The 26,648-nt window shown below is 47.8% G+C and overlaps 11 protein-coding genes and 1 non-coding gene across 12 annotated transcripts; 7 read left to right on the forward strand and 5 right to left on the reverse strand.

Moving 5' to 3' along the window:
- Positions 1–1,063: 1,063 nt before the first annotated feature.
- Positions 1,064–1,798, forward strand: BO83DRAFT_353743 (YukJ family protein; the record flags this gene model as incomplete). Its single annotated transcript, XM_025529064.1, has 1 exon — positions 1,064–1,798. One exon carries the CDS (start codon positions 1,064–1,066, stop codon positions 1,796–1,798), a length of 735 nt encoding a protein of 244 aa, XP_025392405.1.
- Positions 1,799–2,384: 586 nt separating this feature from the next.
- On the reverse strand, positions 2,385–2,457 carry BO83DRAFT_t54. Its single transcript has one exon. It is a non-coding gene; the product is annotated as a tRNA-Lys (tRNA).
- An 804-nt stretch (positions 2,458–3,261) lies between these two features.
- Positions 3,262–5,091, forward strand: BO83DRAFT_395798 (cytochrome P450; the record flags this gene model as incomplete). The annotated part of the gene is made up of 5 exons (XM_025533101.1): positions 3,262–3,492; positions 3,543–3,759; positions 3,809–3,877; positions 3,936–4,535; positions 4,667–5,091. 5 exons carry the CDS (start codon positions 3,262–3,264, stop codon positions 5,089–5,091), a joined length of 1,542 nt encoding a protein of 513 aa, XP_025392406.1.
- Positions 5,092–5,260: 169 nt separating this feature from the next.
- Positions 5,261–7,420, forward strand: BO83DRAFT_395799 (methionine permease; the record flags this gene model as incomplete). The annotated part of the gene is made up of 6 exons (XM_025533102.1): positions 5,261–5,404; positions 5,604–5,743; positions 5,815–6,505; positions 6,574–6,733; positions 6,793–7,103; positions 7,166–7,420. The coding sequence occupies 6 exons, from the start codon at positions 5,261–5,263 to the stop codon at positions 7,418–7,420; spliced, it is 1,701 nt and encodes a 566-aa protein (XP_025392407.1).
- A 3,012-nt stretch (positions 7,421–10,432) lies between these two features.
- On the reverse strand, positions 10,433–12,474 carry BO83DRAFT_405558 (Zn(II)2Cys6 transcription factor; the record flags this gene model as incomplete). The annotated part of the gene is made up of 5 exons (XM_025533812.1): positions 10,433–10,760; positions 10,832–11,118; positions 11,178–12,342; positions 12,376–12,414; positions 12,459–12,474. 5 exons carry the CDS (start codon positions 12,472–12,474, stop codon positions 10,441–10,443), a joined length of 1,827 nt encoding a protein of 608 aa, XP_025392408.1. The 3' UTR covers positions 10,433–10,440.
- Positions 12,475–12,952: 478 nt separating this feature from the next.
- BO83DRAFT_405559 (NuoB/complex I 20 kDa subunit family protein) lies at positions 12,953–13,816 on the forward strand (the record flags this gene model as incomplete). The annotated part of the gene is made up of 3 exons (XM_025533813.1): positions 12,953–13,037; positions 13,081–13,282; positions 13,339–13,816. 3 exons carry the CDS (start codon positions 12,953–12,955, stop codon positions 13,787–13,789), a joined length of 738 nt encoding a protein of 245 aa, XP_025392409.1. The 3' UTR covers positions 13,790–13,816.
- Positions 13,817–14,728: 912 nt separating this feature from the next.
- Positions 14,729–15,973, forward strand: BO83DRAFT_304503 (fasciclin domain-containing protein; the record flags this gene model as incomplete). The annotated part of the gene is made up of 3 exons (XM_025527227.1): positions 14,729–14,953; positions 15,017–15,611; positions 15,669–15,973. The coding sequence occupies 3 exons, from the start codon at positions 14,729–14,731 to the stop codon at positions 15,971–15,973; spliced, it is 1,125 nt and encodes a 374-aa protein (XP_025392410.1).
- A 534-nt stretch (positions 15,974–16,507) lies between these two features.
- Positions 16,508–17,122, reverse strand: BO83DRAFT_353750 (uncharacterized protein; the record flags this gene model as incomplete). Its single annotated transcript, XM_025529065.1, has 3 exons — positions 16,508–16,604; positions 16,668–16,955; positions 17,022–17,122. 3 exons carry the CDS (start codon positions 17,120–17,122, stop codon positions 16,508–16,510), a joined length of 486 nt encoding a protein of 161 aa, XP_025392411.1.
- Positions 17,123–18,415: 1,293 nt separating this feature from the next.
- BO83DRAFT_304294 (uncharacterized protein) lies at positions 18,416–19,153 on the reverse strand (the record flags this gene model as incomplete). Its single annotated transcript, XM_025527220.1, has 4 exons — positions 18,416–18,512; positions 18,571–18,780; positions 18,924–19,013; positions 19,065–19,153. The coding sequence occupies 4 exons, from the start codon at positions 19,151–19,153 to the stop codon at positions 18,416–18,418; spliced, it is 486 nt and encodes a 161-aa protein (XP_025392412.1).
- A 1,357-nt stretch (positions 19,154–20,510) lies between these two features.
- BO83DRAFT_454757 (uncharacterized protein) lies at positions 20,511–21,326 on the reverse strand. The gene has a single exon (XM_025536997.1). It carries the CDS (start codon positions 21,066–21,068, stop codon positions 20,550–20,552), a length of 519 nt encoding a protein of 172 aa, XP_025392413.1. The 5' UTR covers positions 21,069–21,326; the 3' UTR covers positions 20,511–20,549.
- Positions 21,327–22,051: 725 nt separating this feature from the next.
- Positions 22,052–22,492, forward strand: BO83DRAFT_454759 (uncharacterized protein; the record flags this gene model as incomplete). The annotated part of the gene is made up of 1 exon (XM_025536998.1): positions 22,052–22,492. The coding sequence occupies exon 1, from the start codon at positions 22,082–22,084 to the stop codon at positions 22,490–22,492; it is 411 nt and encodes a 136-aa protein (XP_025392414.1). The 5' UTR covers positions 22,052–22,081.
- Positions 22,493–24,372: 1,880 nt separating this feature from the next.
- Positions 24,373–26,493, forward strand: BO83DRAFT_454768 (uncharacterized protein; the record flags this gene model as incomplete). The annotated part of the gene is made up of 2 exons (XM_025536999.1): positions 24,373–25,595; positions 25,683–26,493. 2 exons carry the CDS (start codon positions 24,373–24,375, stop codon positions 26,491–26,493), a joined length of 2,034 nt encoding a protein of 677 aa, XP_025392415.1.
- Between the last annotated feature and the right edge of the window lie 155 nt (positions 26,494–26,648).

Consider the following 26,648-nt stretch of genomic DNA (forward strand, 5'->3'; position numbering starts at 1 on the left):
AACGGGGTGTAGAAAACGGGGTGTAGAAAACGGGGTGTAGAAGTGGTGATGATAGCAAAGCTGGATCAATGACAGTGTTTATATGTGGAACTGAAGCGTAGTGAATGACCAGCGTGAAGCATGGTATGAACTGTCAGTGGAAGCTGCACGTCCCGTTTTTCTGGGCATAATGCTGTGCATGTTTGCATTCACTGTATATTCACTTTATTCCCTTCTAAAGAAGCCGCCATCGGGAATTGGGGCATGCCAAGATCACCATGCAGTAGTAGCAGCGCATTACTTCACGGCTCCTCCCGAGCCACAGACGGCTGAGAGGATCTTCCCAATTCCCACATACCTCTCATGAGAAAAGCTTCCATTAATATAGAGGTTAAATAAAGCCTGCCGTGATAAGAGGTCTACCCAGGCAAGAGTTGTGTTGGCCTCATCGTAGGCTGGATGACGACTTAGTAAGAGACTCACGATATTGCATTCTACATGATGGTCTCGAGGAGGCTGATTAGTTCCCCCAAGTCCTCCGGTGTAAAAAGAGCAATAAACTCACATATTGGCGCTAAAGTAACACACGAGACTTTTGGCACCCAATCTGTAAGAGTGAGGCTAGATAGATGCCAGATTTACATGGGTACTGTCAGTACTGTCACAGTACTAGCTTGGTGGATCCGTTGCCAACACTGGACTAGCGCTGTGAAGCTTAAATCTGCGGGGTGGATCTGCCCCGCTCACCCCGCCGGATCCGAGGTGCAGCTCGCACGGTCGGCATCTCGCCCTCGGGTCGCAGTCGGTCTCGATGAGTCTACACCACAGACCTTCCCTTCTGACAGGTTGGAATACGAGAGCTAGGAGATATACTACTTCACTGAGAGCTTGCTTTTACGCCATAGTTACAATAACCTCTCACTTAGTCCGCTGGGAAAAATGCTGAGTATAAATAGCGAAACTGGGAAGGCGAAAGCAGCAACGATCTAAACCTGCATCATGGCAGTAGCATTGTTACTAGTACTAACTGACAACTCGGGTGACTAAAATACAAATCAGAACATTTTGCCAGTACCAAACCACCATGCCTGTCCCCCACTACGGTGTCTGGGCTTGTCGCCCGTTTGATTACTACGCCGAGGGCCGTGGCCAGCCCACGCCACACATCTATCTCTACTTCAGAGACGACTCCTCTGGCAAGCGAACTGCTGCCATTAATGTCAAATCCAGCGGCAAAGAATCTCGTCTGGTATACTGGGTGGATAAAGACTTCACCCATCCGATGACCGACAAACTCGACACCCTGGAGCTGGGATTCCACCTGATCCAGGATCCCAACAATAACCATAACAATGGCACTCAGCATCGCCACCATGACCACCGCCACTTTCGCTATAATCACTATACTCCACAGCACACCGATCTAGAGGGACTCGACTTCTACCGCACAAAAGGCCTCGTGAACATTCTTGCCGGCGAGATCCTGAAGCACGACATCGACGGACCTGACAATGACATTCTAGATAAGCTGGAGCCCATCATCCAGGCGGCTATTAATGATGAAAAAGCCACTGCCTATATCTTCGGTGCTTCGTTTGGATCTGGAATTCATAACATTCATATGAACCAGGGCAGTCTGCCCAAATATGACAATGGGATTTACTCGGATGGTGGTTTGTTGTGCAAATTCTCTGATGGGCACTGGGAGGCGGTGTTTCTGGCCTTTGCTTCGCAGAGACTTCCTACGGGTGATGATGGGGAGGCGGAGAGAGGTAGTGAGAGCTTGTTGCAAATTATTCGGGAGGCAGTCGGATCCTGAGGTCTAAATGATGCTGATATAGTGTATGGAATCATTTTGAAACAGGTTGCTACGTAATAGTATGGACCAAGGTGCAGCTCTATTGAGTGTGGCAATTTGAAACACGGTTTGATTGATTGCTCTGCTAGTGACTGCCTACAGTTGGGCTTAGTACTAATGAACCTGTCTGCTCAGTAACATTTTTGATCATATGATCAGAAATGCATTCATTGGCCTGGGCAGAGGGTTAGTTGGCGAACTTCATAGGCACTACCACAAATGGTCAAAGATTATGTGGTTGACAGAGACTCTGGTTACTGACCAGGGTGGCCAGGAGAATAAACAAAAATGTGTAAATGCGTAGCCGAAAAAGCTAACTGGTGTAGACCAGGGGTATTTGTTCTACTTGCTGTTTGCGAACATTATGTTTGAGACCACTATCAGCAGTCCATAGATACTTCCCATACATAGACAAAAGATAGTAAGTAAGATGGTTTTGTAGGCCTACTAGATGAACAGGTGAACAAAAAGTTAACAAAAAGACTTAAAGTGCTGCTTGAAATTTAAGTTTTCCTGAGCAAGCGGGCCGAAAATTAGCAAAAAAGAAAGCCCAACGCGGGGCTCGAACCCGCAGCCTTGAGATTAAGAGTCTCACGCTCTACCGATTGAGCTAGCCGGGCTAGTTCGGTAAAAGGAGCTGCCTTGAAATGCTACATATTCGTTGCCAAAGGCGCCTGGTAGGCAAAACAAATTGACTTGGTGTCTGGGTTATTGTGCCAGGGGGGAAATAGCCGGGTCACGCCCCTAAAATCAATTGAAACATGCTGCTTCACTGTATATAAGGGCCATCAGCGCCTTTAGGACATAAAAACACGGAAATTCTACTGACCTCAATATCCTTCAGCTCTCGTTGTCAAGTGGGAATGCGCGCATGGAGATGACTCTACCTGCATACGCCCATCACAAACTGGACTGGAAAACACATAATCGTTCTCGAGTGGACTGGGAATATACCTTGATATCCTTTTGCATTTGGTGAGCACCTTCCTGGCAGAAGTTCAGCTGGAATGTGGCGCTCTATGTGCCATACCTTTTATCAAAAGTCTCCTGCATGTTTGATTCCACATTGTGCACACAGGCCGTGAGTAAGGTCGAAGAGACGCCGAGAAATCCCTCCGAGCTCGATTAATGCACGCATAATACCATTTTATCCAATTACTTGAGGCAACACCGGAATTTGAGACATTAATGACGCGATCTGCTCAGGCCATGAGGGTTACTACCCCATCAACAAGGATAGCTGGGAAGCTGTAGGCAAAATATACATGACAAACATCGGATGCATCGGTTATGAGGATGATACCAGACTGACCTATATTGAGTGCTCGCTCGGACTGCAGCGATTATAAATTGAACTTCTAGTGCCCTTCCCTCACCCTTTGGTGTGGCACAACCGGGTTGATCCATTTCAAATTGCGCCCGCCATGGAACTCAATGTCAACGCCAAAGAGCATGGCAACCCTCTCGGGCTAGGAACTTTGATTCTCCTGCTTTCTCTTCTGCTCGTCTTTCTCCTTCAAAGGAGAGATACATCCGTCTCGCAGAACGGACTGCCCCTGATTAACGGGAAGAGACGGTTCGAATTTGTCGACTTACTCTCCAAGAAACGTTTCATCACGAACGCACAGGATCTGCTCAAGGCTGGACTGAAAACGGTAGGAAAGTCGTAATTTGCAGAGATCAATGATTAGTTGACCATCTCAAGGCAAGTGCATTTGACATCGTCACTGAAAATGGGGTCATGATGGTGCTGGACCCCAAATACGCCGAGGAGATCCGCAACTCAAAAACACTGAGCCTCCGCAAGACCCTAATAGAGGACATGCATGTCAATGTTCCTGGGTTCGAGCAACAGATGCAAGCTCTGGAGGATGATGAGATCTTCCAGACTACTCTGAAGACAAAGTTGACCCGGAACTTGGGTGGGCTTCTGTCCCATATCTGTGGAGTATCAGCAACTGACTACAACAGAGGATCTAAATGAGATATTGTCTCAGGAGGCAACGGTCGCATTGCAAGAACATTGGACTGACGACCCCGGTATAATTCACCCTTTTTTAAATTTCCTGTATGTCACGATGAAACTGACAAGTACCAGAATGGCATGAAATTCCCCTAAGCCGAACGATGCTCAAGATAATCGCTCAACTCAGCTCCCGAGTCTTTCTAGGCGACAAGATTTGCCACAACCCCAAATGGTTACGCATTTCCGTCGATTACTCTGTCGATCTATTCCAAGCAACCTTCGAACTGCGCATCTGTCCTCGCTTTCTGCGCCCCTTGGCGTCCAGGTTCCAGCCATCTTGTCGAAGGCTTCGTGCCGACATACGAGAAGCCCGAAGCATTATCGAGCCGGTCATAGAGGAACGTCGAAAAGCCAAGGCCATTGCAAAGCAGCAAGGGAGAGATCCAGAACGCCATGAAGATACGATAGAGTGGTTGGAGGACGTTGCGAATGGAAGACAGTATAATCCTGTCTCTGCGCAGTTGTTACTTTCCAGTGCGGCTGTGCACACCAGCTCCGATATGCTCACTCAGGTATTATACGATTTAGACGGGCGGGAAGAGCTCATTGAAGCAATGCGAGACGAGATCAGATCTGTCTTCAACAATGGTTGGGAAAGGTCCTCGTTGGCGAAGCTAAGATTGATGGATAGTGTGTTGAAGGAGAGTCAGCGCTTAAAGCCAATCAGCAGCGGTATAGCATCCCTTAATTTCTCTTTTCTCACCCCTTCTCGTATAAGTGACCCTTCTATACTTTGATTGCCTTGACCCGTTCTTGATGGTTTTGGTATGAAGTGCCCCTAAGCTAACATACCCACCACCAAGTCTCCATGCGCCGCATGGCCGAGGCACCTGTCACCTTATCCGACGGCACCATCATTCCGAAAGACTGCAAGATCATTGTCCCTTGCCTCCGACAATGGGACGAAAAATATTATCCTGAACCCGAAGCCTTCATTCCCGATCGCTTTCTCAAGCTCAGAAACGAACCTGGCCACGAGCACACCGCAGCCTTTGCCAACTCGTCTCCAAATCATTTGGGCTTCGGACTGGGTCGACACGCATGCCCGGGAAGATTCTTTGCGGCGAACGAGATAAAACTATCGTTGTGCCATATCCTGATGAAGTATGACTTCAAAGTTGTTGGGAAAAAGCCCGAGACGATAGTGTTTGGGACAATGTTGGCGGCAGATCCGAATGGGGTGATTGCGGTCAGAAGGAGGCAGAACAAGGAACAGATTCGTCTGTAATTGCAGTGAGCTCTGACAACTGAAGACTTATGTTAATTTTCGGCGTACCGCGGTACTTATCAATATATACTCCTGCTCAACTCTGTGCTCATCTGCCCTGTTAGTCTCGTCTTCCTACCCCTCATAAGCCCCGTGCTCCGAAGATCACTTTCATGACCAATAACCGGGGATGGACTTCGCGCATGATGGTAGATACTGCATGCTGCAACCTCTCGTGGACCAATATGTCGTGCGCGATCGGACCATCACTATGTTGCTCAATCTTTTCCCGTTAGCATTGGATATTCACCGAGAAGGCCATGTCACAAGAAAGGTAGGAAGACTCGCTCGTCAACCACCCCACTTTCTTAGGCATCTAAAGGAACATGTAGATGTAGAGCTCTGAGAAGCGTCCAGGCTCAGTAAAATCAGCGTCAGCAGTCACGGAATTATTGACAGCGGGCACGTCACTGCTGTCTCCAACTTAGAAGTGGGCCTGGAGTGCAAAAGGAAGAGCATGATTGTTTTTCAAGGCGGATGCGTCTCGCTCTCACGATGAAAGTCCCAAGGGTGGAGAGAGGCTCACAGTCAATGAGAACCATGTACTTCAAGAACGCAAGATTGGTGTGCTGGGAGCCATCTCTTTGGTAGTGAACAAGATAGTTGGCGCTGGGTAGGTCCATGGTCCCGTCCAGTCACTCCGCCATTCTGATCTAGATATTGTCAGTTGCTAACGGCGAGTAGAATCTTCTCTACACCCTCAACTATATTTAAGCTCTCTGGCAGTGTGGGCTTGTCGCTGATTCTCTGGGTGGTGGCCGGTATCATCTCCGCCTGTGGTGCCCTGGTGATGCTGGAATTCGGCAGCGGGATGCCTCGATCGGGAGGCATCAAGGTGTATCTGGAGCGATGCTTCTCGCCGAAGCAGATGCAGACTTGCATCTATCTTTTCTTCTGTTTGTTCTTACAGGTATCTGCCAGCAATGCGATCACCGCTTCGGAGTATCTCCTGTCTGCTGCTGGGGTAGACTCGACGACCTGGAAGGAACGAGGGCTAGCAATAGCGGCCGTATCATTTGCTGTCGGCGTCCACACCTGTGCTCCCCGGCTCGGGCGCGCAATGCAGGATTTGCTGAGCATGGTCAAGCTCTTCACGTTACTGTTTATCGTGTGTACTGGATTCGCGGCTTTGGCTGGCCATAGGCGCATCCCCAACCCTCACAATTTCGACCTGAAGACATCCTTTGAAGGCACTTCGAAGAATGGATATGACATCGGTACGGCTCTGCTGGATGCAATTTTCTCGTATCAAGGGTACGATAATGTCAATGCAGTCCTCTCCGAGGTAAAGAACCCGGGACGCACCCTCCGCATCGCACTCCCCTCCGCAATGGGGATCATCACGGTGTTGTATGTTCTTGCCAATGTCGCCTATGTAAATCTTGGCCCCAGCTGAGGTATACTCAGGATATGATGACTTATTTCTCTTTGTTGTTCCAATAGTTTGCTGGTGTGTCGAAGGAAGATTTCCGATCAGCCAATGTCACGATTGCTGCAAGCCTATTCCGCAATGTGTTCGGCGAGACAGCCGCAACGCGAGCCCTACCCGCTCTCGTAGCTTTGTCCGCTATCGGCCACTTGTTGGGAGTCGCCTTTGTCGTGCGTAAGTGGGCTCTTCCGTTTATTTCCATATACCTGTTAGGCTAAGAGTCTTTGATCCAGCGCGCTTGCTGCAAGAGCTAGCGAAAGACGGCATCACCCCATTTCCAGACCTTATTATGCAGAACCGACCGTTCAAGACCCCGATCGCAGCACTCTTCGTGCATCTCTGCGTCACGATTCTGTTTATCTGTGCTCCACCAGCAGGGGATGCTTTTTCATTCGTCGTTGGTCTTTCCTCGTATCCCATGTGCGCCCTGTTGACTGCCATTACGGTGGGTCTGGTGAAGATGCGATTCACCCCATCCGAGGGGTGGTCGTCGTCCTACACTGCGCCATGGCCGGTCATTGTATTCTACTTGGCCGCCAATGTTGTAAGTTTACTTCGCTATCCTAGCTTTACTATGTCAATGTACTAACACAGACGGGTTTGCAGTTCCTCTTGGTCATGCCGTTTGTTCCGCCGAATTCGAGCACATCGAGTATTCCTTACTGGCTCAGTCCGGTAGTAGCCTTGGGCATTCTTGGACTGGGTGTAATATATTACCTGCTCCGATTTGTTCTGTCGCCATGGGTGTTTGACTACAGTCTTCGTCCAGTGACCAAGGATTTGACTGACGGCTCGCGGGTCGTGCGCTATCGTATGCAGAGGAATAGTCGTCGCGAAGGGATTGTCGAGGACTCTGACTGATCATGAAGCGAATAACAGCTTCCGTTATAGCTCTGCCTGTGCATTTCATACTTTCAGCCTTGCAAAGCTTCTTACTCTCGCAGAATGGTGCTCTAGACACATGTGTCCTCATGATCAACGAGGGAAGGCTCCATTTCGATGTAGAGCGAATAATTGATTGTTTCACAAGAATTACTCCCGTCCGGCTTTTCATTAGGTGGAACAGCATTCTAAATTTCGAGGCTCTACTTCAAAATGCCAGAGAATGTGCAACGGGGGCCATGGAAAATACAGACCTGAATATTGCAGGGTTGAAAGACATGGGCCCACCTCTTTTGGAACCAGAGAAATCTCTACAATTACGCAGGTTGCCCTTCAGTATGAAGGCCATAACCAGTCTGGTATCTGGTACTTTCCTAGCCGTGGACTTCGATATGTCCGTACAGGATCACATGCTACTTCCATTGCAGGTGTTTATTCTCTTAAAAGCTATTGAAGTGGGTGAAGAATTGATGCTTCAGGTGGATTATTCGCCATCTAGTATCCCTCATTCGACTGATGCAAATGGGTTTCTGGAGTCATTCGTGGGACATCTCTCATCATTGATTCGTGATCATCGGCATTCTGTTATGCCTAAAGTGTAGGTATCTGTCATCTGAAATCTGGGGATAATTTTCTGTCTAATATCGGCTTCATATAAGTTTAGTGATTAGCTAGAGGCTCGGGGATAGGTAAATTGCGATCATTAGAACCATATTTTATGAATTAACGACTCTTCTATGTCGTGGCATGCTTCGCTTCGTGCTTACTTGTGCTTATTGCGAGTTTGAGGGATTTCGGAGCGTTCCGGGCCATATAAATGCAGAACGATGCACAATAATTGGGAACAAAGGGGGATAGACCGATAGTTACTTTCGAAACTGCTGTGCCCTCCTCCTCTGCCATAGACAGAAGGTCTTGATCTGCAGAGCCCGACCCCGCAATAAATCTCCGCGGATGTCTCAGATCCCTCTTCTACTGTGACGAGACCACTGGCCCTTCTCACTTGTGAGGAAAGCGATGCTCTGTTACTATGTCTCCTTGTCACTGAATGCACCCTCAGTATAATAATAGTATAGATTTGCAGAGCCATGCTCGTAAGGCTACGTGTTATAGTGATGTCTTATCTCACCGCTTCTCATGCCTATGGAGAACATGAGGTCTCTGATCAGAGGACCTCCGTGACTACCGGAATGTTTAAATAGGGACACTTACTCTAGACTATCCAAAGTATGTCATGCACACATTAAAAAAGGATCTAAATATCGAACTGTAGTCAAGGAAATAGCAGATAATGTATATATTGTCTATTAGCCTGCCTTGTGATAAATGTGACACGGGGAATCAGCCACTAATAGTGGAGTTTATAGCGATGTTGGTATTAAACACGTTTGGGGTGATTTTGCTGTGTCACAAACTCAATTCAAGTTATTTAAGCGAATAACAGCACATTGAATGTCTGCATTATTTCTGAAATTCGTATAGGGCGTTTGATCGACGCTGCATGTCCGCGGGGTGGCTAGCTCGGGTATGTGGGGAAGGGTGCAGGGGGCGGCCAGCAGTTGACCGGGGTAACGCCAAGAAGAGGTCGTAGGCAGGGAGTCCGTCATGCAAGGGCAGTATGTTGCAGGCTCTAGAAATAATAGAATATGAAAGCGAATCAAGAAGAAAACAGACGGGTCTGGGTGGAGACAAGACACGTTAATGCAGGGGCCGTCAAGCTGTGGATATATCCCTTTCGTCAAGTGGACATATGTCAGATTACACAGAGGGTCTTCATTTGGAATGCAGATAGTGCCATGGAACCTTGTGATATGTACCAGCGGTTTAACAAAGTAGGCATCGGCCGAGATATCAACACATTCATCATTATTCTCGGATTGCGGCATGTTGAGTACATTGTGGTAAAGATGAGCCGAATCCACCAACGAACAGTATATTCAGTTGAAGGAAACCAAAGCGGCAACTCATAGTTCTAGGAACACCAGTGTTCCACCTTCAGCACCCAGATGGAAGTTAGGAGAATATCGTATTACCTTTCCTTGCATTTATTCTGGACGACATACCACAATTGTTCCGGTGATCAGGTTGTAAACAATTTTAGAGTACGACCCGTGGATTGTTCATTGTAACCTTTGCAAAGTTTATAAAGGAGTACATAGGAAGGACCTTACCAGATTGAATCTCCAGAATCTCATACATATAACCACTGTCTCAACAACATCACAGACTCGTCTTACATTTGGTATGCCTCTCTCCTGGAAACCAGAAGCCGCTTTCTTAACTGCTACCCAGACCACCAACCCATCATGCAATTCTCGTGGCTCGTATACACTGCTTGTCTCGTAGGTCTCTCTATGGCCCAGTGCGGCAAGCAATGTGCCGACGCTGGAGACTACCTCATCTGGCCATGCGGCACATGCAACCCGGTAGGTAATTAATTCTCTTGGTGCTTTTGGTGCATCTAAATGAAATCTAAAGTTTGACATCTTTTAGGACACCCACCAATGCGAACATACATTCCCGCCAGCGAATTTAGCCGAATAAACTCTATTGCAGGATAAAGAGGAACGCATCTAGGGATCTGTGGCCTTAGTATAGGTTTTTTGTCCATTCTCTCTCCAAATGGTTTTTCCCTATCTTGTCATGTGAATGCAAAGGCCAGGGAGATCATCTACTAGAAATACCGAATTATTATCTCCTTGGATATGAGCTATCTGTTTCTTTATTCCGTCCCGGTGAATATTCCCAGTCGATGCTATTCTCTCAACAAGATAACGTAACTCCAACCGGTCAAGGGAGAGGTTTCTCTTCCCGACAGAAGTGACTACTGATCAACCACCCTGCAACCGCCTTGAGTAGAACCAACGCTTTTGTAGAATAACAGATATATCTTTGCAATTAGTATTTAAAAAAGAATTGCGGTGGCTATCTGGACTTTTTTATTGGTTTAATATGAGAGGTGCCAAAGGCGAGCGAAAAGCGACCTTTCCAAGAACGTGCTAAACTCCCTTGGCAGTATCATCATCAGCCATCAACCTGTCCACCAGCCGACGAAAGCTTTGTGTCGTATCCAACGTATCCTTGCTGTCTTCAGGCCACGCAGCAGATGGGTGCTTTATGAGAGCCTTGGCAACACACCAGAATTCTGCAGCATGGATTATGAATCCGGCTCGTTTGGCAGTACTTGGTTCAATACCTTGGCACAAAGAGTCCCAGTGTATCTTCCACCGATCCAAGGCACGTTCCACCGGTTCAAAGACACGAATGTCATCCATGAATGTGTGCATGGCTAACAGGTCAAATAATACGCATTGTATAGCTGGAAAAATGTGAGTCGGAGCCCACAGATGTATAAAATCGGAAATAACCAGATTTGAGTCGCAACCCTACCTGAAAGAACAATAAATGACCCGAATATAGTATTCGGAGAATATTCCCCGTGTTGAGGAGGTTGTCCTTCGGGCCTCATGAAGTCGCGAAGAACGGTCCGCAATCGTAATGATACGTGGGGTTTCTGATCCTTCAATGATAGTTCCTCCCATTCAGCGGCGTTGTGAGAATGGAATAGGTCATCCCGTTGCGGTATTTCGAAAGCTGTCTCATCGAGTCTCAGAAGGGTCGGATAGCGAAAGAAGATAACACAATAACAGTCCAGCAGGTAGATGCCCGCCATGACTCTGATACATAATGTAAGTCTAAGTGAACTAGGGAATTCGAGGATTGATCTTTCGCCCACCTGACAAGACTTTCACGGAGAAGATATGTGCCCCAGTCTGAGACCCCAGGAATACAGTCATTCGTAATCTTATTCAACTCGAGAAGACGAATAACAGTAAAGATAGTCGGCATGCGTTGCAAGCGAATGCGGCGTATGCTATCAGGGTTTTCCTTATAGGACTGCAGAATAACGACAAGCATTGCAGCTTGAAGGGTTTCCAGGGTGTCACCAAAATCAAGGGATTCACGATTTCCATCTAACAGCTTCTTAAAAGACGGTCCTTCAAAGACTAGGTGTTCGGTGATGTTTGAGTATGTTGCCAAATCATCTGAGCGGTAAGGATTATTGTAAATTGCACCTAGTAGCACCATTGTGAGAACAAGAAGATTTGAGGCTTTGTTCAACCTGAATGCGGCCGGAGTAATGTAGTGAGTGTGAAATGGATTGTCAAAGAATGCTCTAATGAATTTGGCGATGTTAAAAGGGGTGAATAGTTGCCTGGCCTTATTAATGCCCAGGGATTCCTGACCCAGTGCATCTTGTTGTTCAGAGCAAGCGATTATTCCTAGGAGCTCGGCGGAAGTGCTCTCAAGATCTGCATGATCAAACGAGTATGTCGCACTGATTTGCGAGTCGCATGGTGGGTCCAGATTAGCAGTATAGATGAAAGAGTGAAACATCCTTTCCCAAGGATCTGTGAGGAAGCATGAATTTCCTGGCTGATGGTCCACAGCACAACAACCGACTTGCGGATCCGCACCCGTACATTGAGATAGCAGGCGGAGACTTTCGTATTTCGATTCACTCTCTACATTTGTATAATGTAGAAGAAATGGTATTGACAACTTTGCGGGGCGATAGCATGGCTCCCTTTCCGTTGACGGATTGATATCTTCCGGTAATTGACGAGTTATGGCTTGGCTAGCCTCGGGGAATCTAGGTGACTCCTCGCGCGTGCGGCTGAACGAGCAATTCAGACCCTTTTGTAAGCAGGCCTCGCAAGGAACCTCTCCGTCACAGAATACTCGCGCTGTAACGCAGGCGTTACATGATTTTCGCTTTCTCCCTGGCTTTCCTTGAGTGGGAGGTTGGTAATCTCCCTTGGGCCCGCATCGTTGAAGATGGCGACGTAAGACGTCCCTGGTGGTCAGAAGTAAGTCAAAGGTAGTTATGCACTGATACTCTAAAATCAAAAATTACCTTCTTATATAGGAACCACCACAAACTGGGCAGATTAGCTTTTCTGATGGTCCGTCTAATTGCGATTAGATACCGGGATGGATGCAGGGGCGGCGTCGCTTACGACTCGCTTCATGTCGACGCAGGTGGCTTTTGGTGGAGTAGACTTTCTGGCATACAGTACACCTCACAAGACCCCTTTCACGAGTACTTCGCGTACTCGACGAATTTCTGTGTGGCACTGGTGGATTCTTTGACGGCATAATACAATAAGTGCATGAGCGGCGAAGTGAATTTTTGCGGAGGTTCGGCGGGAAGGGTTGCAGCTAGAGTGGGGTTGGTGGCGAAAGGCCAGTTGAGAACACTAATTCAATCAAATATGAATATGCCCTGACCATGCTGTTATCTGATTCCACTTTGCAGCTGTTGAGATTGGCAAATCCCCTGCACGTATCTAAGGGGCTTTCGTGTGTTATGAGCGCAAAAAAATAGTGGGGATACAACGACTGTGCTCATTCCGCTGTGCCGAGTAGTCGGAAAATCCCACATGCTAGTCGGGAAATGATCCACATCAGTGTATTAAGCCCTCCGGGGGCTCAGGGACCAGGAGAAATATGTTCGAGACCCCGTCAGTAGCAACTATCGAAGACATCATGAACTATATATCGAGATTTGGTTCATCATTCAATATCAGCAATGGTCCGTCGTTCCTCGCTGTTTGGAAGACTTACTGACTCAACAGGGGCTTTATCCCAATGCCTCCGATCGCGTTTGCGCCCGACTTTCGTGACGCCTTCTGAATTCTGCTTATACTCTCGTCGTGACTTCTCTTCGAGAAATATTAGGGCGGCTGCCAATTCACAGCAAGATCAGGGGAGCGATCCATCAACTTCTACGGCTCTTTCAGCCGAGAAACGACCAATGAACATGGCCGAGCACGTCCTGTAAGCAGTCCGACTTGCTCGTCACACCAATGAATATTGTGCTGACTTTCCATAAGTACGACATTTGATCAGATAGTTAACTGGGCCCGTCAAGGATCCCTGTGGCCCCTCAGCTTCGGTCTAGCGTGTTGTGCGATCGAAATGATGCACGTTTCAATGCCCCGATACGACCAAGATCGCCTGGGAATCATCTTTCGAGCTTCTCCTCGACAGTCCGATGTAATGATTGTTGCGGGGACTGTGACAAACAAGATGGCCCCGGCTCTGAGGCAGTGCTATGATCAGATGCCTGAGCCAAGATGGGTCATTAGCATGGGTAGCTGTGCTAATGGTGGAGGGTATTACCATTATAGTTATAGTATTGTTCGGGGAGTGGATCGCATTGTTCCTGTGGACGTTTACATCCCTGGCTGCCCTCCTACAGCGGAGGCAACACTCTATGGAGTATTCCAACTACAGAAGAAGATAAAGAGGACTCGGGTAACGCGGATGTGGTATCGACGGTGATTGCTGCGGCTTGGTAAATTGTCACCCCATGCCTATCTTGGCTGCGACTATTGTTTATATTTGCGCGGTTTGAGCTGCATGTTGGATATGTCAGAGGAATTCAGTTTGAAATCTAACATCAGCATCTTACGTATCCCAAGTGAAATGCCTTTCAGAAGTGGGGTTTCCTCTTCTGCAATTGACATGCTAATCACAGTAGTCACATATGGTATTTATCTCTACCATTCGAGTCGTTACTGTTTTCTTCTCCTTGACCCGCTGACTCGAGATGTCTCACATCATGCAGTAGTGCTACTGCAAGTGCCGAGTCCAGGAAGGAGCCGATTGGCAGAAAAGACGACGGAGAGCTTCGGGGCCACACAAACAAGCAACGTACAGTCAACATTTAGCCCGCATGTTCTAAGACGATGAGACTAGCTTCAACTAGTGCAACGTGGCTTATCACACGTGCCCAAAGCATGGTCATACGGATGGGCGCCGTACATTGGCTAGACTTGTGGGTGTGTGGAAGCAAACCCGCGATTGGCCTATAAGTGCCATCGGCGATATAGTAATGTTTGCTACGCCTTTACGTCTTACAATCAGCGTGTGTGCGGAGGTCAGCACCATTTGATATAGTGCACTTCGGCTTTTCTAGCCGTTTTTGATGACTACCCCGCAACATGAGCGCGGAGATTGTGGTAAGTTACCGAAGACAAGCTTCGCACTTGGCAGCCTAAGCTTTTTACGTTCAACAAGTAGTCTGAATGGTATGACACGCCTCGGCCGTAAGCAGTATTATGTGGACGGTAGCCTCTCCGACAACAAGCCTACCAGGTCGTCTTTGAATATGATGAAGACCAACGAATAGAAAAGGCAAGCACTGTCCCGTATTACTGGAAATCAGAATCACCTCAGTTCTCTTTCTGGCCCTGTCCCAGCGTCAACGACTCAGACATCATGGCTAGTACTCTTGTAACCGTGGCAGCATTAGCTGCAATTGTTATTCATCTGGTTACAGCCTCCCCCCTCATGGATACCCTCCTGCAAGTCCCCGACTTATCTACCTACGCCGAGGTGTACAACCTGACCGGCGGTATTGTAGAGATCAATCCATTGTTTCTCAAACGCTACAACTACGACGAAGACAAACGTAACTACACATTCCTTGCTCCCACTAACGATGTAAGGTCTTCATCCACCCTGTCTGCTTATCGCGGAAAGACAATTAACTAGTCGAGCACATAGGCATGGGCCAAGATTCCCGACGCCATCTTTGATATCCTTATGACCCAACAAGCCTACCCCTTAACCGAGGCCCTCCTGCGCACACACATCATAGAGGCTGGTCTCACAGCTTCTGAGCTGGTCAAGGTATCTGAAAGTGAGGGTGCAGGAGGAATATCTACCTCACTCCAGGTGTCCAATACTACCGAGCAATACCACAACGGGGTCCTGACCAAAACAGTCCAGGGTTATTATATTGACTCCATCACCTCCTCAAATGACACTGTACAAATTGACGATCAGTCTGCCATTGTGACAGCAAATATTGTTGCAGACAATGGTCTGATCCATGCAATCGACCAGGTTATTGACCCTTTCCTCATCTATGGCGGTGGACCTAGCAATCGGACAATGGCCCCGACCAGTGAGACAACAGATCTGACCATTGGAGAGTTACTGAAGAGTGATTCGCGCCTTGTGAACTCTTCGAAGATTTTATTTGAGAACTCCCCAGATACGTTGCGTCGGTTGTCGCAACAGACAGGCAGTACGCAGTTCTTCGTGGCCCCACGAAATGAGGCTTATGATCTGATGCCTACGATCCTTCCCATATTCCGTGAGTTCTCTCACATCGTGAAACAGCGGAGCTATTGGCTAACTTCTACTCGAACAGATACTCTTGTCGCGCCATACAAAAGCCCATTTAACACTCTAATGTGGCAATATGGCTGGCTTGACAGTGATGGCGATACCTTTGCGGGCCTGAATTTCAGCAGTCCGATCACAGTAGCTAGCGACATTACAGGGCTCAATATTACAGTCACCCAAGAGGAGAACGCAATCTTCATCATGAATGCAGGTCTAGTCACTCAAGTGAGGACATCCAATGGGTATCTGTGGATTGTGGATCGGTGGTTGGATCCCTTGTATCAAGCCTTTGGTCCCATCGACCGATTTGGTACACCAGAGTGGCCGTGAGGTTGGCGTTTCGGTTTGCCTTTGTTGGTGTCTCATAATCGTTAACCGAAGAAGACAATGGTTTGCAATGCTACATCTATTAAGCATGACGTATGCTTAGTTCTCGGTAATAGAATTCATTTTTGGCTTTTATTAGTGTCGTACCCTTTCGGAGCGACTACTTTCTTTAGCATCAGAAGCATTGGCAGTCCATACAACTAGCGCAACTACGGAAACCGGAGATCACGACACGTGCTTTTCGCCCACCTCATGCGGCAAAGTCGGAATATTAATAGTACCCCGAAGGCGAAGGAGTTTTGAGAGGTTCTCAATATCTTGATATCCGATATCACCAATGGCGAGACGTCGACGGCATTTCCGTGCCTGGGGGGGAGCTTCGATTTAGAATTCTCATCGAGCACAGTTGGGGTCTTCATGGCTCGATCATAGGGGCTAGATGAAATCCACTGTTACCTCATCGTATATGCCTATCCTTCGGGACTGTTCTCTTGAAATCCACTGATTCCACGCCAATCATCGGGCCTGCATACATTATCACCCTTGTAGCCACCTATCCGTGAAGTATCCCGTCACAAACGCAAATACTCCCTTATGAAGAATATCAATAACCTGCTCATTAACAGGCCAGGTCCTATAGCGAGTTAGTGTCCCAGCTCAAAAAGGTACTCCATATGTTGTGACTGATCCAGCTTACCATGGAAGCGCCCCAACCCCCGTAACATTTTCCAATGTTTGATCGATCATAAGCCGTATGGCAACAAACATAAAATCAGCGAATGGCCCGCGAACGCCGTATGCGCTCATAAATGCTCTAATCATTCCCGCAGCTGCTCCCTGTCCATAGTGCATCGCCATGTTCAATCCGAAGCGCTCGGAATCGGGGCGAACGGGTAGTCGGAGAAGGCGCTCCAGAGTGTGGCCCGGTACATATGAATTTGGTCGGCCGGTGAAGTATTGCTCAATCTTTTCGCCGATTGTCATTCTGTAAAGTGGTCAAGTTGGTCAGGCCATTGGTCGCTCTTTGTGATAAGGTGGTTATTGGACTGACACAGCGACGCCAAGCAGTCCCGCTCCGCAGCCGTAGATGATGCAGCTCCCTAGTGAGGACGGTCGGGGCGGCTGCTCAGGAATGGTGGTGCGACGGGACATCTTGAATGCTCAAAATTGGTGTTGGTGTGTTGATTGGTATGTGGATGTGGCTGTGAAGCTGAAGTTGGTGAGGGAGGAAGATGATAGCCAATACGGCGACACCGTGGGTTGCACTGTATGGCGTAGGAATGACGCATGCGAGCTTATCCAGCAAGTAACAGCCAACCCCCCAATGACCTCCCTTCAACGAACATCAAGCATCGGGATAACTTATTAGTGAGCGCCTTAGTTTTGTTCATGCTTCTCCTCGTACGGATTATAGTGCATTGGGGAGGTGTTATAGCGACACTCAAGAACCTAGGGGATCTTAAAAGTGGACGTTCTCACAATCAAAATACTATCATCCAGGAAAATGATGTGTACGGCAGAGCAAGGAGACAGAAATAATTTTTTGCTGAATGATAGAGGGATATTCTGGGCAATCGTGGAGTACAGGGGCTACTTTGACTGCTTCTAGCCGCACTAGTATATCCCGATTCCAATATATATCTCACACACAGCATCCCCCATCAACAAAAATCTTAGCACCGCTGATAATCGAACTTGCAGGAACTGGCCTGTCTGAAATCCCGGCAAACTTATTGAGCAAGGGGTACTTCCCGATGTAGGGCATACAGCTCGTTTCACCTCTCTTCCTGTTTCTGTGCTACATTTGCGAAGACTTGGTAGGCACGGAAGCCAACGGGGGTAAATGGTAGAATTAGCCTAGAACAACATGAAAATTCCAGTCAACGTAAGTCTAATATGAGTCTACTAAAAGAATCAGATAGTACATACGACCATAGGGTGTGGAAAACAGGGCTTCCCGTCCGCTCAGCCGTACTTAAGCCACACGCCGGGAGGTTAGTAGTTGGGTGGGTGACCACCAGCGAATCCCTTCTGTTGTATGTTTTTGTATTTTTTTTCTAGTATTTTCCATAATTCATGATAGATAAAATTGTTTGTGGAATACGTAGCCGAGAGGTTTGAATCCTGACAGATGTTCATCGTGGAGACAATTGGTGCTACCGTTTAGGTTACTTGTCAAAATTGGCGGATGCGTTAGCACATAATTAGGGGCCCCGATGGGGATTTGGATGAGCTATTGAAAAGTATTGGCAATAGAGATCGCGGAGAGTGATCAAGAATGACAACTACTGTAGTCCTTCACAAATCCGGCCCTGCATATTCCTAACATGAATTCGAGGTAGATAGCACTTGTCTTCAATAGAATAGACCGGCTTTCCGACCATGCCCTCCTAACAGGCTAACGTCATAAGCCCAATGTGAGGAAGTACCCTATGACCGGATACCCTATCTTTCATCTTCAACCACGTAGGGTCCCTGCAAGACCTGAGCATTCCTGGTGATGACCCGACGATCTCCAACCCACTCAACCTTGAAGATAGCACTAGCCCACTACATTAGCCCCATGCATTCAATAACAAGCGGAGAATTTCTCAACTTACTGGACCTTCCCTCCATACATCTTCCCGTCATCCTTGGACACAACGCGTCCCTTCAGCGCGAAGCCGATCGTGCCTCCACGTCCCTCTTCGTCGTTGACATCAGGCGTGGCAACGGCTTCGTGAAATTCGAAGTCGAGGAAGGTGTAGCGAGTGCGCCACTCTTGGACAAATTTCTTGAACCCGTCTAGGTCCAGTCGCTCGGAGTTCCATCTATTTTGCGAAAGAAGGCCATTACGAGATTAGATAATCCGATAACTCCATTCTTTTCTGTGGGGATTATTTGTGGAGGCTTAATGTGGAGATATGGGGTATAGAGTTCGTGTGGAGCGAGATATGGGAGAGTGATTGCTTACTCAAACAATGCATCAGAACTGTAGTTGTCATCCACTAAGGTCATGGCCTCTTCGTCGGAGGGGACTTCGTAAATCAATCTTGACACGTGGCTGATTTAGCAACAATACAATGTAAAAGGGATGCGTGAATGAAGATCATACCGTTGAATGCGTTGAACGAAGAACAGCAAAGGGATCTTCACCTCTCCCTCCGTGGGAGTGGCGGTCGTTTTGGGAATGGGAAACAACATCGCTGTGGTAAGAATGTTAAGATGTTTTCATTGAGAGTGTCTTTTTCTCGAATAGAATGACATTAACTCAGGCCGATCGCTTGTGCGATTTATATGTTGTTGTTCTTCAGGCCGAGCAGGGAATCGCGTTGTTGCTATACGAAAATGACTATGATGATATCACAGTACACTGTCTTGGCAAGAACCATGAAAGAAGTGTTTGGTTGAGCTTAGTGTACGGTCTGCGTAGTGTCGGTCGTGGATGAAATTTCTCGTATCCATTGACAGACCACTTCAATTCGTCCACTACATTGTCTTGTGTAGCCTAGTAGGCTATTCTAGCAATGTGGGACCATACTGTATCGCATCCTGTGTGAGCCGAGTCGAAAATAGAAGGTTGTATCTAGATGAGGAAGCTGGGTGCTGCAATATCATAGGTTGTCGATTGCATTATGAGAAAACCACAAGCATTGGTGACCTGATTGATACTCCTACTTGTTGTGCGAAGACCAGCTTAATGTGTTCCACAGTCTCTGAAGGATTGAGCCTATCATTTTCAATAAGAAAAGCGTATAGATGACCTCTCATTATCAGAAACCTCATAGTCGCTAAACCTAAAGTTCAAGGCGGTGACAATGTTGAAGAGACAAGTTCGGTGATGAATAAGTCTGACATTTTGACTATCTATAATCCGCTGTCATCATCTCAAAGCACTAAGCTGCAAGGCCTCTGAAGTAGTACTGATTATCAGTCAAGGCGTGTAAGTGGTGTCAATTCAAGGCTAAATGCTTGCAGAAAAGCCTGGATGGACTGATTGAGTCAGGGTCGAACTACATAATGCCTGGTTTGCACATCTAGAGCAGTAATCCGTAGACAGTTCGAGCCTTCCTAGCACGAGCAGCTTACATCGCTTCTGAACAGCTTTCGAGATAATGCTGTATATTACCCCCGTGTTTCTCCATTAAACAAGAAATCCAATGCTCCGGGGTACTACACAGAGCCAATCGGGGTTCGGCAGCCGATCCCTTGAACACGGCCCTGTCCCCTCGTCGATGATACTTGTATCGTCCCTCTCATTAGCTACGAAACAAAGTTTATCGATGCCAGTGAAAGTCATAGTTTCGGCCAATGATCATTATCGATTTTACTTACCCTGGGCTAAGATACACATGTGAGAAAATAATTTCTCATTGTCTTAGCACTTGACCGTTCGGCTGAATCCTGTCACTTGGCGAAACGTCCTTGTCGGCAACTAGGTCAGCTCCGTACAAATCTTTCAATACTACAAGGCGGCTAATGACATCGGCGAGCAAACATAGAAAGGTTGGGAGCCTGAAGAATCTCAACCAGACTCGCAGTTTGCCTCTCCCCCTTCATGTCAACACACTGACCGGACAGAATCTCACCCCGCAGCCAATTAATTAGCAAACACGTCGTCTCCGGTCCGAGGAGGGGAGATGACCCAGGCGAATCGAGGAGGGACCACGACCACCAGAATGCAGCACCGCGTGGCTCGACGCTCGACCATGCTCCATGGAGCTCGATTGCTACGACAACCAACATCACACACTAGGCGATCGACTCTTCCAACAATAGAAATTCCTTGACCCTGTCGCCGGGAGTATAAGTCGGAGGTAGAAACAGCAGGGGCACGAACATGGCAGACGGGTATAGCTCTTCGAGATAGCCCCAGGTGAAGATAGAGGGGAATATTACTGTAGAGAGCGAGACACCTGAAATAGAGAGGTGGAAGGCGAATGCCAGTGAATGTCCGATGGACCAACATCCAGGTTCCCGGGAGCCGGCCATAGGGGTCATCCAGTACTTCGGTGAGAAGCTGGGTCGAGCCGTCGAGGGCAGTACCACCCCAGGTGCCCAGAAAGCCCACAACCCTGAGGACAATCAAGAGAGACTTGGCGGGCAAAAGAATCGACATGGTGAGTTTCGAGATCAAACGATGAAAGATGGTGATGTTGATCAGTCAAGCGTGAAAGAAGTTGCCTGCAACTTACCCTACGCAAGATTATCATACACCCCACTGACTCCACCTCCTTCACAGGATTGCTTTTCCTGGTTCATCAATCCACAATAACCGTAGATCTCCTGGATGTCAATTTGCGCTCTTCTCCCGCGGAGACGCGGGGACTGCCGCCGTCATGTCGACGCGACCAAGGACATCTATTGACCGTGTCGGTATATGGGGCTGACAGATAAATGTGGCGCATACTTAGAGACTGTGTGAGGCATCCTTATAGGTTTCAATCTTTATATGGTGCTTAACGATCATTATGCGGGCCATCCCACATGGCATGTCAAGAGCCTTCCCTTTGTCCTGAAGGGGAAATTAGGGCCGTTATCGATAAAACTCCGATCGGATCGGAGCGGCCGGTTTTGTTGCCGATTTGCCGAGCTTCCCCCCTTTTTTTAGCAGATTTTCATATGTTGAGAACATCCAAAAGCGTTCATCCCGAACACTGTCGGACCCTGAGACCCTGATTAACAGGGCGCTATGCCCTTCATATCCCCTTGGATTTGAATTCACATGGTATATGTAGACAACAATAATGAATAAATAATCTGTCCCGCGCCGTCTGCCTCACTCCATAAATGTCTCTGATCGACTTTGCAATGGCTGCAACAAGCTTCGCTCACCCGAATCTTCCAATCCCAGTGGGGCCCACATGAACTTAACCCAAAAGACTTCTTTTTCCCTGGTTCACTTTAACCTGAGGTATACTAGAGGAAAGCTAGCAGCTAGCACTAATACTAATTCTGTAGACTTTGCCAATATGGTGTCTGAAAAATGATCGTAAAGAATTGCCTGGGTCAGCGATGCAGAAATTTTGCAATCCGTCCTGGTGAAGGTCCGTCATTTGTCCTCTGCTTCTTCGACCATCCCTTCCAGTCCCTTCTTTTCCCCTCCTGTTCGTGCTTGCTGTTCCTCCGACGATGGATTACATTCCTTGTTCTTTCGATGCCTTCATCGACAATTTCTTGGCGTGTTACCGACCCTGCTATTCGGACTATCTCCAGCAGTTGGTCACCAACGGGACCTGTGGTACCAACTACACCACCCTAGCCGCCAGCACCGACCGCTCCGATCTGAAATGCATTTGCGAGAACGCGGATGGGGTCTCTAATAATTGGACGTCGCAAGTCCTAGAATGCACGCATTCTTCGTGTAGTGGAACGTTCAACTACACCCGGTGGGCGGACAGTATGTGGAGCTACGACAATATGTGTTATTACGCTTCAGGTACCTACTTCCCAAACTTTCTACTCTCTCACTCTCCTTCTTTTCTCCTCTACCCCACGGCTTTTTTTCTTGGTATAGGTGACAAGGTGACAAGCACCAGCTGACTTGGAAGCGAAAGGCACGGCGGGGTACAAAAAATGTTCCTCCTCGGCGGCATCCAAGACCACGTCCACCACTGGATTGATGGTTGGATTATTAGCGTTGAGTCAATTGCTGTTGCTTTAAATAGAGGAGCAAAAGGAATACTGTGACTTGGTTCACTACCGACTTTGTAACGGGAGAGGAAAGATGGACGCCCCCTCCCCCCACCTCTGCTATCCCTGGGTTGTAGCTGCTAGTGCGTCGGCACAACGGGGCTCTCACGCTCAAGTCCTGCCCAGAGGTAAGAATAATGAGGTATTATAGGAGTCTTACTACATACTACTATAACACACCTCCTATCTATTGCTTAGCACACGCCCAACCGCCCGACATTCATCGAAAACATCCTCTTTTAATAAGCTCATGATAGACCGTGGGTTCTAATCTTAGTTAGTTGCATATAAGACTAATCAAAATGGAATATGCGTTTCATTTGCAGACTACTAGGGATTATCTGTCGGGAGGGACGCACAAAACAGAAAAGAAGAAGAAAAACAAAGCATTTGTCGTTCCGACACCAACGCGATGACAAATTAATGTTCCTGATTTCTGAGCATTGACAAAAGGTGTGGGACACGCTCGTATTGTTGTACAGATCACCATCCATGTCTGTCATCATGTATTGAGTTGGGCGTCTAGCTTTGTCTAGGCGAATCAGAGTAAGCGGGTATGAATCTTGGTCGGCGACCAAGCTGCGAGTTGAGGACTGACAGTCCACGCATGTCAATCAACAACCCGAAAGCCTGCATGGATCCCTTCAGCCCACTGGGGGCCTGTCCTCTTGCAGGGAAGATTTTCCAAGCTAGGTATAGTTTGATACGTACATACGAAGTGAGGCTGTAGATAACCTTTCCTGATTGGAAAGTGAAAAGTGCTTGATCTCTCTTGGGACTACTGAAGCTGCTTATCTGTCATTTGGAATTATGGGATCTAACCAATTACGACCGTCATTCGATTCAACCCGAGTCAGCTCTTTGTTGTGGTGTGATTTACTTCGTGATCAGGTTCCCGCATGTGACATGTCTACATTCTACACAGTATGGCGACAAGCATGAATGGCGTATGCGTGTCTACGACCACTACTTACTAACTACGTAGTGACCAGTCGCTCATGATTAGGAGCATAACATACGAGGATGCTGTAGTATAGGAAAATGTCCGGCCTTTTCTACACATTTCTGTATGCGGCACGCATAAGAAATGTATTCGAAACCGTCATATTATACGGATTACCTCTTCCACCAGTTCATTCCTTCATACGCCCACCTCCAGAATGTACGATAGCATTGTCAGTGGTAAGCTCCGGATTTTCGATGCTGCACGAACCCCATGATCATAGCCTTACAGGGGTCAATCCTTTCGCAGCCTTGTCAGTGTGTGCCCAAGGCTGAAAAGGTCGACGCGCAGATCTTCTGGGGAGGGGTCACTATTCTTCAATGGGACACCAACGAATGATTGGTCTATGTTGAGGGGTTAGAGCTGATTAGGAAATCGAAAGTGCGGCTGAGGTTCGGAATAGGGCCGAAGGCGGGGAGTAGTTGACGTGTTCCATTCTATGCGCAAACTTCAGGCCCGACCCGTTCGCCGATCAAATGGTCCCCGATCGAATCACCACACAGCGGTTATCGCGCAGATAAGCAGGACTACCCCATAGAGCTGCATCCAAAAGCCCCTCTCATGAGGATCATCTCCAAAAAGAGATCTTAGTATTGGCACCATTGGCTTCGAACGAGATGCTTTCATCGACTACAAAGGCAGCAAAGGTCTCAAGAAACAGTCTCTGGTGGTTCCATAGATGAGGTACAATCAAATCTCATTCCTGTAACCACGCACCATGCTCAGAATGTTTTCTTCAACCGTGATTTATTTTCTCTATCTTCCTTTACTTCTAGCGTCCAACGTGCAAGCATTCAACACGATCCACACAAATTGCACGCTCCCTCCGCAACACGCCAACTTTGTGACAGCCCCGAACACCCGTGGCACATTGCAAATCCTTTGGTCGTCCCTATTCACCATTCTCGCCTGCACTTGGACAGTGCTTCATCTCAACGTCCCTGAGTATGCACCGAAACCGGAAATAAAGGACTTCAGAAAATGGCTCAAATGGATGGTGGACAAATATCAACATCCGACAAAGTGGTTCCTCCTTACTGTGTTTGCACCCGAAATTCCTTTCGCCAAATACTGGGATGATCAGGTCCGGGGGCATTCTCTGTTTTACCACTATGAAGCAGTTTTCAGGAAGAGGAACTGGACGAGGACTCATGTCCTCTTCGCTAATATGGGAGGGTTTGCGCTGCGGTGCACTGCCGATTCCGAGGAGGGTGGACCCGTTTCGAAGAACGAGAAAGCGACTACGGAAGATCAAGACGACCACCAGACCAGTACGAGCCCCCTTGTAGAAGACGCTATCTCTCTGACGGGCGGGCCGAGCACGTTGAAATCAATAGCTTCGGCGTCCTGCTGCGAGAAGCCAGAAAAGCAGATACAATCTACACTCATCGGGGATCCCGCGAAAAAGTTCGAAGAAGTCTTCTATCTAACAGCCGTCGAAGCCTTAAAACTTCTTTACAATGAAGAAAAATCTATACCAGGGCTAGAAAATGTATCGGAGGAGGAAATCAATGCTCGTTCGAAATCGGATATGTTCATGCGGCTCCTTGCCGTGGGTCAAATTGTCTGGGTAGTTATTCAAATCTTATCACGGTGGGCCTATGGCCTGGCCGTGACCCAGCTGGAGGTTACTGTTGTTGCTTTTGCGTTCTGTGCGGTGGGAATGTACATCGTTAACCATGGGAAGCCTAAAGGAGTTGAGCTGCCGCTTCTCTTCGATTATCCTGGGACCAAGAAAGCGCTGCGAAGAGAACTGGAAAAATTCAATTTCCCTGACCATGGAGGGAAACACAGCAAGTGGAAGTTTTACAAATGCAAGTATTGCACGAAAGAGAAAATCCAAAGCGACGGCGGTACCAGCAAAGACAACAAAAGAAGCAGCGACGGAAATGACAAGAACCATGAACCCGCAAACAATAACGATTCAACCGAGGCTAAATCAGAGACCATGTCCAGAAGGGACCGTGAGGCGAACGCAAACGTCAAAGAAAGTAAGGTAGTGCCCGAAGGGGCTACAATGGCGATGATATGGACAAGTTCTTTGGATACATTCACAGCAATTGTACAATGGGTACGAACAACGCTCGAGTCTAGCCGGGACCCGGGTGATCCAATTGGAAATGGTTTCATTGACGAGTCAGAAGATCCGAGCAAGTTGAGCAATGTCCTCACTGACTTGTGGATGTTCATCGGCAGTATGATATTTGGGGGCATTCATCTCATAGCCTGGGATTTTCAATTTCCCACCACAGTGGAGAAATATCTCTGGTGGGCGGCGTCATTGTGGTGTACTGCTTGTGTACTGATTAGCACATTGCTTTACTTTGTGATCCTCGTACTATCTGGAATTATGGAGGTCGTGAATGAAGCGATCAAGCATGACAACTCTTCGACCCCCGAGGATGCCAAGCCCGACGACCCAGCCGGACAGGCCCCAACGGTCTCGAGCACCAGCCCCAACCAAGTCCAAGCAAACCCTAACACAGAGCTTGATACCGAACTCAGTCCAGGTCCAAAGGAAATCCCTAGTTTGGAGGCCGAACAACCAGCGCCCCCGCCCGAGGATTCACAGAGAGATATAGAATCGCAGGATTCACCGCCACGGCGCCCGGAGACGATCAAGGTACTTGTGGATCTTGCGTATGTAGTACTAGCTCTTTTTCGTTTGTGCTATGTTTTCTTATCGATTTTTCTTCTCATATTGCTTATGCTCTTGGGGGTTATTGGTATGCTTGCCTACATTGTGGCAAGATTGTTCATTGTTGTTGAGATGTTTAGGACATTGGCCTTTCTTCCGCCGGACGCTTATATTGCTACTTGGTCATCGGAAATTCCTAATATTGGTTGACCACATTATTACATGTTTCGTTAGATTTGATTATATGATCAGTTGTTCTATTTCTTAGCAGTAGTAAGAAAATAAAGATTAAGACCGTGCAAGCGTATGCCTCAGCACTTCCTACAGGATTATTCTTACATCAGCCTCGTGGTATGTGGCTCAGA

Source organism: Aspergillus eucalypticola (genome assembly GCF_003184535.1).
Source record: "Aspergillus eucalypticola CBS 122712 chromosome Unknown BO83scaffold_3, whole genome shotgun sequence".
Lineage (NCBI taxonomy): Eukaryota > Fungi > Ascomycota > Eurotiomycetes > Eurotiales > Aspergillaceae > Aspergillus > Aspergillus eucalypticola.

Bases quoted from the DNA above. Each gene is read 5' to 3' on its own strand.
- BO83DRAFT_454757 (XM_025536997.1), bottom strand. From the start codon at position 21,068: ATGTCGATTCTTTTGCCCGCCAAGTCTCTCTTGATTGTCCTCAGGGTT.